At 43.7% G+C, this 12667-nt stretch overlaps 1 protein-coding gene across 17 annotated transcripts in view; it reads left to right on the plus strand.

The window, feature by feature from the left end:
• CPNE8 (copine 8) overlaps positions 1–12667 on the plus strand; it is a 276759-nt gene that overhangs the window by 51625 nt on the left and 212467 nt on the right. For 13 of the 17 annotated variants that reach the window (XR_010589760.1, XR_010589758.1, XR_006174072.2 and 10 more), the window contains exon 3: positions 4696–4742. The exons of the other annotated variants lie outside the window; for them this stretch is intronic. Coding sequence is in view for 10 of the 13 variants with exons in the window: in XM_005286837.5 (XP_005286894.1) it covers positions 4696–4742 (47 nt within the window). In the remaining 3 variants the exon portion in view is untranslated. The remainder of the gene's footprint in view (positions 1–4695; positions 4743–12667) is intronic. 17 annotated transcript variants of the gene reach the window in all.

The following is a 12667-nucleotide window of genomic DNA, read 5'->3' on the forward strand; positions in this document are numbered from 1 at the left end:
CACACTGACCCGCACGAAAAAGATAGAGTTCATCGGCGCTCTCTTGGACTCCACGAGGGCGTTCCTTCCGGAACTGCGTTTCAGAGCGCTCATGGACATTATCCAGACCCTTCTCTGCTTCCCCACAACCACGGCGAGAAATTGTATGAGACTATTGGGGCACATGGCGGCCTGTACATATGTGGTACAGCATGCCAGGCTGTGCCTACGGCCCCTCCAGGCATAGTTAGCGCAGGTGCACAGATAGGGCAGGGACCCATTGGACTCAATAGTGACCCTCTTGCCTCGCATTCTTCACTCTCTCTTCATTGTGGCTGCAACCACAGCTGGTTTGTGTGGGAGTACCCTCTGCAAAACCACGCTTTCCCTGGTCATGGACGCCTCGGCGCTCGGTTGGGGAGTGCATCTGGGCAATCCCAGAACCCAGGGCCTCTGGTCCCATGCAGAGCTATTGCTGCACATCAACATGAGGGAGTTGAGGGCGGTTTGCCTGGCATGCCAGGCGTTTCAGGCCCATCCTCAGGACATGTGCGTATCAGTGCTCACGGACAATACTGCAGCCATGTTTTGTATAAACAAACGGGGGTGCTTGCTCCTCTCCCCTCTGTCGGGAAGCCCTCGCGCTGTGGGACTTCTGTATCGCCCACTCCATACACCTGCAGGCGTCGCACCTTCCGGGGGCGCAGAACGAGCTGGCAGATTGCCTCAGTCGCTCGTTCCATGGACTCGAGTGGTCCCTCAGATTGGACATCGCTCACTTGATTTTTTTCCAGAGGTGGGGCTCTAGCCACATGGACCTGTTCGCAGCGCGGAGCAACAGGAAGTGCCGGAGATTCTGCTCCTTCCTGAACCACAGCCCAGGCTCCACCGCGGATGCCTTTCACTTCCCATGGATGGGTCACCTGCTCTACACGTTCCCTCCATTCCCCCTCATACACAGAGTGCTCCTCAAGATTCATCAGGACAGGGCTTCCTTGATCCTTATAGTGCCAGCGTGGCCTCGCCAGCACTGGTTCACCATGTTACTGAACCTCTCAGTGGACAGACCTGTAGCGCTCCCTCTCTCTCCACCCCTATTCACGCAGGGCCACAGCCATCTCTAGCACCCCAACCTGGAGTCCCTCCACCTCATGGCTTGGAAACTCCATGGCTGAACTCTCTTGAGCTTCAGTGCTCGCACTCAGTGAGGGAGGTCCTGTTAGGAAGTAGGAAACCCTCCATGTGAGCCACTTACCTGGCTAAGTGGAAGCGTTTCTCCATTTGGTCTTGACAAAGGGGAACTGAGCCAAAATCGGCCCCAATTCCCCTTATTTTGGACTATCTTTTATATCTCAAGCACCAAGGGTTAGGAATATCCCTGAGGGTACACCTTGCAGCCATTTTGACCTTTCACCTGGGAACGGCGGGTGGGTCAGTGTTTGTTTGGTAACCCCATGGTGGGCAGGTTTCTTAAGGGCCTGGACAGACTTTGTCCTCCAAATACGTCGGCCCGTTCCCCCTTGGGACCTCAACCTAGCCCCCCTTTGAGCCCAATGACTACCTGCCCTCTCTCCTACCTTTCCTGGAAGGTGGCTTTTCTGGCGGCTATAATTTCCGCTAGAAGGATAGCCGCACTCAGGACACTGACCTCCGAACTGCCTTATACAGTATTTTATAAAGACAAGGAGCAGCTACTCTCCCACCCTGAGTTCCTGCCTAAGGTTGTCTCCCAGTTTCATGTGAACCAGGATATATTCTTATCTGTGTTCTTTCCTAAACCCCATGCCACTAAAGGAAGCGCATGTTCCATTCCTTGGACATTAGACGTGCCTTCTCATTTTACATTGAATGCACAAAGCCATTTTGTAAGTCACCGCAGCTCTTTATTGCTATCGCAGAAAGAATGAGGGGGCTCCCGATCTCATCCCAGCGCATCTCATCATGGATCATGTCCTCCATCAGGACTTGCTATAACCTGGCCAAAGTTCCAGCCCCTCCGATTACAGTGCACTCTACCATAGCACAGGCGGTGTCCGCAGCTTTCCTGGCGCAGGTCCCTATCCAGGACATCTGCAAGGCGGCAACCTGGTCTTCAGTTCACACCTTCACTTCTCACTACGCCATCATCTAGCAGGCAAGGGATGATGCTGGGTTTGGTAGGGCAGTCCTACACTTAACAATTATGTGAACTCCGACCCCTCTCCCGGGGTAACTGCTTGGAAGTCACCTATTGGAATGCACACGAGCAATCACTCGAAGAAGAAAAAACAGTTACTTACCTCCCGTAACTGTTGTTCTTCAAGATGTGTTGCTCATGTCCATTCCAAATCCCGCTGTCTCCCCACTGTCGGAGTATTCCAGCAAGAAGGAACTGAGCAGGCGGCGGGTCGGCAGGGACATATATGCACCGCCATGAAGGTGCCACTCTAGGGGTCTCCACAGCCGACCCGATGGGTATCACTAGGGGAAAAGCTTTCTGGCGATCGTGCATGTGGTGTGCGCGCATGCGCGTGCACACACACACACACACACACACACCTATTGGAATGGACATGAGCAAGACATCTCGAAGAACAACAGTTACGAGAGTTAAGTAACAGTTTTTTACTTAACAATAGCTGCTGTTCTTCAAAAGTTGCTTGGGTGTAGTCCCAATACCTGTCAACCTTACTCTCTACCTCAGAGTTCTGTAGAACATTAGGACTGGCAGTTAGGGAGAAGGAACTGAGGCTGGGTCTGTGTATACACACTTCTCTTTATATAGAGTAAGGGGATGACACCTTTGCGTGAAATTTCTCAGGTAACTGTACTGGAGGTGGCTTTTCAAGGCCTTTCCTTTGCTTGACTCTAAAGGTGTCATATCTCACAATTGTGAATACATACAGGCAACACACAAACAAAAGTTATTGGTAAGTAACCTCTCATTATTTCATTTATTATTTATTTATTAGCTCTGGGGCACCATCGTTTTGGGCACTATTATAAACATACACAAATTGACACATTCCTTGCCATGAAGAGTTTAATTAAGACAAGACCTAAAGACTGAGTACAAGAATAGGATGGAAGGAGGATAGAGGAAGATGGTTAGTATAATAAAAATCATAGTACACAACTTGGTGGTTCCAATTTAATAATAATAATATAATAAAAAAAATCAAAAATTCCCCCTCTGATTATAGACATCTCCCCGTACTTCCTTAATATCAACTTCATCCTCCATAGAATATGATGATCTTGTCTTGGTATTATTTAATTTTGGTTTTATTGTTTTTCCCCCATTGCGTATAAATTATTCCCAACTCTCCATTTTAACCCACCCATATTGATCCTGCACTGGCAGGCTATCTTCTGTGTTCCTGGGACTTGGTTTTACCTTCATTCTGTTAACTACAGACCAGTGCAAATTTGGTATGGAGCAAAGTATCCTTTAGAGGAGAAAGAAAATCCAGTTTAGGGTTTGACCCGGTTTCCACTGAAGTCAGTAGGGTGATTCCCTTTAACGCTAATGGGAGTGGAGTTGGCCCTTACCCTTTGTTGCTAAAGACTGCAACCCAAAGCGTTGTTTGTTTGTTTGGTTTTTTTTTAAATTAGAGATTAAAAATGTATAGGTGCAGGAGAATAATCTGTCAGAAAACAAAGTATGGCAGATCTAGAACAGCATTATTCAGAAGTGGGACTGGTACTATTTTAGGTTGCTGGCTTACACGTAGTGCAAGAGTGACATGTAGTGAACAAAAGATAATCTGTAATGGCTGTTTGATGTGAATGAGTTGATTGCCCTAATTAAGTTTATACAGGTATTGGATAACTATTGCTATTAACTATATTACAGAAGTGCAGAGAACTCCCGATTCTTGTACCTCCAGGTCTGAGTTTTCCTGCTCTCAGCTCCTGAGATGGAGCTGGAGAGTAAGATATATTAAAAAACAAACAAAACAAAAACAAAACAAACAAAAAAACCCTCAAAAACATTATATCTGTTGGAAGCAAAGGGAGTTCTTTTTTGGGGAGGAGGCAGCGGCGTGAAGTCTGTTGCTAAAAGTGGAAATAGTCTGTGTGGGCATTTAGTGACAGCTCATAAATGTACTTTATTATGGTGTTTCCTTTTTTAAGGCTTGTATTGGGTGGATAACTTGGGCAACATTAACTGGTTTTAAACAAAGATTTTGTTTGTGGGAATTTTAGTTAAAAAGTGTATCGATATACAACATATTATATCTATCTTTTTTGTATATTTGGAGCAGATCTAAGGAAAAAAGGCCCTGGTAGTTTTTCTCTCCCACCCTATTTTCTCTCTCTCTCTTTCCTATATGGGTCCCTATTTGTTTCTCTTTTAATTCTCGTCTCCTGAAGACAGTGTATTTTAGAGTACTTATGATTTAGATTAACTGGGATAGTCAGACCAATACTTCAGTCTGATTTTAATGAAATCTTGCTTTTATCCAATTTTACATCTAACGATTGTCAAGTGACTTGCTAAATGTCAAGCAGTAAGTATCACAGCCCACTTTAAGGCCATCCTATTTCCAGCCTTATTGTCCATATTGTCTCCTATCAGCATAGGAGTATTAGGAACTGAGTGCAAGCATTTGATATTTGATTGTCCTAGCTAGTAATTTTAACAGCAATGTAAGACTTATTAAAACAGATTCATTAAATGAAAGAATGTTAAAAGAAATTATGAAAATGACTGAGCATTTCTTCTTTTCACAGTATGTGTTTTGTATACACAAGGTATTGGAAGCAAAGAATGGAGAGAGGTAAGGTTGTGTGTGGTGTGTTTTTTTGTTTTTTTTTTAATATCTGTGTATATTTTTGTGTTTAATTTTTTAATTGTGTGGTTGTTTGTGTGTCATAGCAAAAAAGGAAAAAAAAAAAGAAAAATCATGATTAGTTGGTTGATTGCTATGCGAAAGAAGTAAAACCCTCAAATGTACAGGAAAAAATGCCAAAAAATTAGGGTGACTTTATTTTGAAATCTTGTATTTATATATCCTGTATTACACTTAAAAATGGTTAAATCTATTTAAGAAGAAAGGTGTGTCCCCCATGCTTCCCTCCACCATAAGTAAAACCAACTTTATTTTTAAAAAATATGGAGCAGGCTAGCCAGGTTTGAAAGGCCATTTGGGAAGGGGAGTAGGCTGACCAGATAGCAAGTGTGAAAAATTGGGACGGGGGTGAGGGGTAATAGGAGCCTATATAAGAAAAAGCGCCAAATATCAGGACTGTTCCTATAATTTGGGACATCTGGTCACCCTAAAGGGGAGGAGGAGGAAGTTGGAGGGAGGAGGAGAATAGATCACTAACAATTTTAGTAAAACCATTAATAATGGAGACATTTCAGATTTGGCCTACTGGTACTTTACAGTAGTCATGTGTTAGAGTTCTTAAGTGTGGTGCCTGGGTGCCTCCAGATTCTAAATGCGAAGAAGAACATTTCATTGTTGTATCAGAAGTTGGAATCCTCTCAGGTGGTAATGACTGAAATATGTTACTACTTTACAACTGTTCATTGCCCTGCTCTAAATAAGTTAGTGGTCTCAGTTCATTTTCTAGGGGAGAGATGTCAACATCACTTACGTGTAGTACAGTACACTTGTTGGCACTCTTAGCAAAGAGGCTAGGCATTCAGTGGATGTAGAAATTGGATTACTGTCTTAACCTCCTAGTCAAAGCAGAGGTACGTTGATATAACAGTGAGGGAAAACAACAGTATTGCTTGTGTTGTATCTGCTCTCCAATTACAACTTCCTTTTGCAGAACTGATAATTCTGTACCTTTCATCACTAAATTCATTAACAGCAATAAGGGGAAATATCTTATCCTATAGATTTAGAAATGTGTTTTTAAATGATTCATTCTGAATCTCAAAATTATAATATTTAAAGCTATAGGCTATTACAGAAAACGAATCTTGGATCCATGCTCTAGTGACCAGATAGGAATTCTCTAAGCTGTTTTAAGTCTATAACTGAAGAACCACTAATGCTGCAACCATTAGTTCCTTTCAGACATCATTGGAAGATGTCAAGTATCAGGGAGTAGCCGTGTTAGTCTGTACCCACAACAACAACAAGGAGTTCGGTGGCACCTTAGTCTTTTTAAGGTGCCACCGGACTCCTTATTATCTATCATTGGAAGAGAATCTCTGTTGTGAAAAGTTGGTGTACCAATTTGGCGAAGCCTCTTTTTTAAAAGAATTGCTTGTTTCATTCTTCTCTGCTAGTTTGTTAAATAAAATATAAATGTTTGGATCAGTTCCCATTAATAGTAGTAACCATTTGTGTTTTCAAATGCTGTGAACCAAGAGGCTCCCCCTGTTTCAGTTGGCTTAGTTTCCTTATGCTAGGTATGGGCCTGTCACCATGAAGGGTCAGTGGGAGGCTGAGCCACTGGCTTTTCAGAGCCATGCTGTACTCTGCTTTGAAACCTCTGAGACCCTTTGGGCCTTTGCTGCCTCGTTACTGGTTTACAGTTCTGACTAATACAATAATAACTATTTCTCCCTCCATCCCCCTGTCCTATGTCTGTAACTTCAACTATTCTTAGACACCAAGTTTCACTACCTCTATGTATCCCTTTCTCTTATTCCAGTACCTTCCTCACCTTGCCTCCAGCCACCCATCCAGAGAAATTTACCCTTTTCTTCAAGTGATGTCCCTGTGGATGCTCCCACTCTCACACCTACCTTGTTAGTTTCAGATTTTTTTTACATTGTTTTTCAAGATTTGGTATTTAAAGAAAAGCAAACACATGAAGCAAAATAAAAGCATGAGTTCTGTAACCTTTATTTTATATCCTTAACATTGTGAATTGGAAACTGAATCAAAAGCTTCTCATCCAAACCAAATACAATTTGCTGTAAACCTAATATTTTTACAGCTAAAAGGAGGATCAGGCTCCTCTTATGGGGAGGAGTCAAAGCCCCATTGTACAGAAAGGTGAAAGCAATGAGTCTTTTCATTTTTAATGGATGCATCAAAAGACCATGGGGGCAAGAGATAAGTGGATAATGATGGAGCCATATATTTCTAATGTCAGGGCCTCCATGTCTGAAAGTGGATGAAGTTACCAGTGAAACGGGCATTTTGTCTAACTTTTTGCTTGGTATTCTACATTCAGGAGAGATGGCAGATTCTAAAAGAGACTGTATTACACAAGAGCAAACTATCCTGATGCTAAGGAAAGATTAAAAATAACAAGAGACCCATATGGCTGTATCAGGAGCTCTTTAATAACATGACCATTAAAAGGAATCCTAGACAAAGAACAGATTGATAAGGATGAATATAAAAGAATAGCACAAGCATTTAGGGATGAAATCAAAAGGCTTTGGCACAAAGTGAGTTACACCTAGCAAGGGATGTAAAAGGCAATAACAAGATGTTTTGTAAGTGCAATAGAAGTAAAAGAGAGGTAAAGTAAAGTTAGGTCTATTACTTAACAGGGAAGGAAGCAAATAATGAATGACACAGCAAAGGCTGAAGTGCGTTAACCTTTTTAATGAAGCCTGAAGCAAAAAAGGCATTAATTGTGACCAGATGCTTAACACAATATTAACCACAAGAGGGAGGGGGTCTCTGGGCAGAATAGTGAAATAATAGGTTAAAGATGTTTAGATAAATCTGATATCTTCATGATGGTGGGACCTGGTGAACTTCACTGCAGAATACTTAAGGAACTAGCCAAACGATCTCTGAACCATTAGCTATTATTTTTGTGAAGTCTTGGAGGATTGGTGAGGTCCCAGAAAATTGGAGAAGTGCAAACATATTACCTATGTTCAAAAAGGGGAAAAATGAGCACCCAGGGAATTACAGACCATTCAGTCTAACTTCGATACCTGGAAAGATACTGGAATAAATATTAAATCATTTTATTCAAACCTAGAAGATAAGGTGATAAGTAAGAGCCAATGTGGATTTGTCAAGAAGAAATCATGCCATAAGTGTATGCTTATAAAATTTGTGGATGGCTGTGTCAAGACTGAATCCCCACTCTGTCACTCCGAGTGCAGAAGTGGGGGCCGCAAGGATTAAAAAAATTAATACTTGCCACTCCAGGCTTGTATTACACTCCCAAGGTTACAGCTTTTCTCTGACCTTGGTTTGGTAAACGCTTTCACCACCCAAATGCAAAAAAACCCCCTTTGAACCCAGGAAGGAGCACTTGGGAATTCCTCCCTGTGGGGTACCCACAAGCCCTTTCACCCTCTTCCCTCCCCCCCCCCCACCCGGGGGGGGGAAGAGCTGAGAAAGAAAACAAAGGAAATTAGCCTTGGCTATTAGCTAATCAAACAACATGCACAAACCTCTTAGAACACCAAAAATCCAATCCTGTTCTTAAAAAAGGTAAATTTTATTAAAACAAAAAAGGAAAAAATACATCTGGCGCTTTTTGCTATATCTTAAAAGAAACAATTACAAAAATCATGCACCCAAAATAGCTTTCTTGGGGGTTCAGCTTAAAGAAAAGCTTACCAGCAAACAAAAGCATTAGGGATTAGCACAGAGGAGAGCCACAAGCCTTAAAAATATAAACAGAAATAAAGCTGATCGTGTCTAGCTAAACATTCTGATCTGCCTACACATTTGGAGTTCATATAAGTAGTTCTAGGTATGAGCTGATGAATTATAATCATACCTGGCTTAAGCTGCTTATAGCATGGCTGCTCTGTCCCTCCAGCCCAGAGAATAACAGGCAAAGGGAAAGTTTCTTTCCTCATTTTAAAAAGTTCTAGCCTTCCCCTTGGCTCTTTTGGTCAGGTGTCCACTTCCCCCCCCTTTACCTGGGGGACTTTTTAACCCTTTACAGGTAAAGCGAGTAAAGAACATCTACCAAGAGGGATTTTACAGCTAACTGATTGGCTGGGGGTCCATCAAAGGGAGCTATCCCCCCACTTTATTTATCACAGGCTCCAAGCAGGGAGGGGTTACAAGCACTGTAGAGGACAGGATTAGAATTCAAAATGACTTCGATATTTAGAGAATTTGGTCTGAAATCAGTAGGATGAAATTCAGTAAAGATAAATGCAAAGTACTATACTTAGGAAGCAAAGGAAGAAAAAAATAAAATGGCAAATGAAATGAAATTAATGGAGATATCCCATCTCCTAGAACTGGAAGGGACCTTGAAAGGTCATTGAGTCCAGCCCCCTGCCTTCACTAGCAGGACCAAGTACTGATTTTGCCCCAGATCCCCAAGTGGCCCCCTCAAGGATTGAGCTCTGGGTTTAGTAGGCCAATGCTCGAACCACTGAGCTATCCCTCCCCCCCCAGAATAACTGGCTAGGCAGTAATACTGCAGAAAAATAATCTGTGGATTATAGTGGGTTGTAAAGTTGCATGAACCAACTGTGATATTGTTGCAAAAAAAGTCATGTGTCATTCTGAGATATACCTACAGGAGTGTTGTACGTAAGACAAAGGATGTAATTGTTTTGCTCTACTCTGCAGTGGTGAAGCCTCAGCTGGAGTACTGTGTCCTGTTTTTGGCACCACACTTTAAAAAAGATGTGGGCAAATTGGAGAGAGTCCAGAGAGGAGCAAGAAAATAAAAGGTTTAAAAAACATGACCTTAGAGCAGCGGTTATCAAACTGTGGCTTGAGACCCCAAAGTGAGTTGCAGCCCCATTTCAATGGGGTCACCAGGGCTGGCTTAGAGTTGCTGGGGACCGGAGCTGAAGCCCGAGCCCCACCACCCATGCTGAAGCCCAAGGGCTTCAGCCCTGGGCAGCAGGGCTTGGTTACAGGCCCCCTGCCTGGGGCTGAAGCCCTTGGGCTTAGGCTTTGGCTTTGCAGCCCCTCTCTCCCTGCTCCCCCGGGGCGGTGGGTCTCAGGCTTTGGCTTTGGCCCCCCTGCCTGCAGCGGTAGGACTCAGGCTTCAGTCCACCCTTCTGGGGTCATGTGGTAATTTTTGTTGTCAGATGGTGGTTGGGGTGCAATGAAGTTTTGAGAACCCCTGCCTTAGAAGAACGGTTGAAAGAACTGGGCATGTTTATTCTAAAGACGAGAAGTCTGGTTGGGGGGTCATGATAAATCTTCAAATATATAGAGATTGTTATAAAGAGGACTGTGATTAGTTTCTTCTTTGAATAATGTCCCTATAGGTGCTCCACTCTGGGTGCACTTGCACCCCAGGCTCCTTTGAGCAGAGATTTTGCATATCAGTGTCCATTTGGCCCACATACATGTGTTACTCAGTCTCGTGTTCTATGCTATTATATCGCACTGTACAAGCAAACGACCCTCAGTTCCTTCTCAACCACTCACCTGAGACAGAACCTTAGCAGATGTCTGCATTGAGTTTTATCTCCAACTGTGTCCCCTTAGTTCTTTTAGTAGTTAATTATAGTTGTTCTTAGTAGTAGTTTTAGCTGTAGTAGTTTCTAAAAAGTGTTTGGATTTTTTTTTTTTTTTTTTTTTTAGTTTCTCCCCACCTGGGAGTTTTTTACTGGAAAGGCATGCCTGATTTTCCTGGTTTCAAACATTGCCTGTCATGCCAGGAGGCAATCCCTGGTGAGTGACTGGCAATCCCGGTGCATTTGTTGCTTCGGGAATCTCATAGTTCCCCAAAATGCAACTTCTGTCTGGCATTAAAATCTAGAGCCAGAAAAAACAGGAAGCTCAAACTTCAACTTCTCATGATGGAGAGCTCGCTGTGCCTGGCCTCTGACCCTAGCCAGGGGACCAGCCCCTGTTGGCTGGTCTCTGAATAAGTCTGTTGTCTCCACTGTCTCCAAACCGCACTCCTCAAGGGTATCTAACAGGAATACCCAAGCTTCCTCTCATAATACTCCCAAAGACCGTCCCTCAAGTTCTCCAGATAGGGAATCTACCTCAAAAGGAAGTCAGTGTCTCCGATGACACCAGCCCCTTCAGCACCCACTGCTCTCCAATCTGGTACTTACGAGACTGCTGGTTCCTCAGGTACTGAGGGCATGATCAAGCCTAAAGACTATGAAGTCCCAGGCTCTGAGAGGACATTTGGTACTGTCAACGGATCAAGGCAGCAAGAAGAGCATTACCTCTTTTCACTCAGTACCGAAGATGCCCAATTGGGCTTCATCTGGCGGTCTCCCCTTGGAGTGGTTGAGATTCCTAGTATCGTCAACTCCCTCTGCCATTATCACTTTGGTGCAGGCTATGGATATGGTGCCAACACTGCTCTTGGTACTGCAGGAGTTTCATTTTCCCCTAGACCTGGCTGTGTCCAAGACACCTGACTCCTCATTGCTCAGTTCTGATCTGTTCTCTGTGCCTAGGATCTCCAGATTCCCAGACACCTGGCAGGTACTGATGGTTGTACCTCAAGTTTCTTCTGCTGCTCCACCACTTCACAGTGACTTGGAAAAGGAGGTTTCTCATGAAGATCTTATCTTCGTTTCTCAAATATCTGTCTGAGGCTCTCCACTCCATTCCTATAGAGGCTCTTTTCCATAGGTCTCTGAGGAAGTTGATCTCCGTCATGAGAGAGGTCTACAACCACCATCTTGCTGGTACAAACACTAATGGATTCCTCCACCCATGCCATATTCGCCACCCCCTTGGCCATGCTGGGAGTCGGGACCCCTAGGTGGCCTGTCATTGGCAATTCTCTAGGGCCTCGAACATCATCTGTCAGAGGTAGACAACTTTCATCACCCTCTCTCCAGGAGACCAGAATCTCAGGAAGAAACCTTTGAGGAACAGGAAACTAGGGCTGATGAAGAGATCTCTCCACTAGCCAGCATCTCATCTCTTCTCCATGCCCGGATGAAGTGGTCATGCCACTCCACCATCCCTGGCTGACTGTTTTAAACAGTTCTAGGACCTTATCAAGATGGTCGTAGATTCTTTGTAGATCCTTCTTCAGTAGGTTAAAGAATCACATCAGAAGCTGCTTGACATTCTTAATATAGCTTCATCTGCTCACCTTGCCTTTCCTGTTAACCTTTGCCAGGGCCTCATTATCTGGCACACCTGGCCTCAATTCTACCCATGTTTGAGAGAACAGACAAAAAAATATTATGTCCCCTCTAAGGACTCAGAATTTTTATTTTCTCATCCCTATCCTTAGTCCTTGCTGGTCCAGGTGGTTAACGAACATGGAAGGCAGCACCACGCTAACGCAGTTCCCCATGATAAAGATCATAAGCACCTTGACCTGTTGGGTACAAAATCATATTTGTCAGCAACTTTATAATTTAGAATCACCAACTACCAGGCATTAATGGCCAAGTACAACTATACAAATTATACCAAGCTGAACTCCTTTATTGAACATCTATCATTGGAACACAGAGAGCAATTCCAGGCAATTATTGCAAAGGCCAGCTGATCTCTTCAGACCTCCCTGGCTGCTGCTGCTGCCATTCGTTTGCTTTCTATGGTGGTAGTTATGAAGAGGGCCTCCTGGATTCAGATCTCTGGATTTCCAAAGAATATCCAGAATACAGTTGAAGACTTTCCTTTTGATGGCACTAAGCTGTTTGCACGGACCATTTTCTGATGAATATTTCCATATAGCAGTCCACACATCCCACAAAAGATTCCTATGTTTTACTGTCGTTCAGACCCATTTTCAGTTCAGGGTGCTCCCTTTTGGCTTATGGTCTGCCCCAAAGGCCTTTTCAAAGATCATCAGTAGTAGCAGCACACCTCCGCTAAACGATTGGCTTCTGAAAGGCTGCTTCCTGGACCTA

The sequence above is a fragment of the Chrysemys picta genome, chromosome 1 (assembly GCF_011386835.1).
Source record: "Chrysemys picta bellii isolate R12L10 chromosome 1, ASM1138683v2, whole genome shotgun sequence".
NCBI classification, from domain to species: Eukaryota; Metazoa; Chordata; order Testudines; family Emydidae; genus Chrysemys; species Chrysemys picta.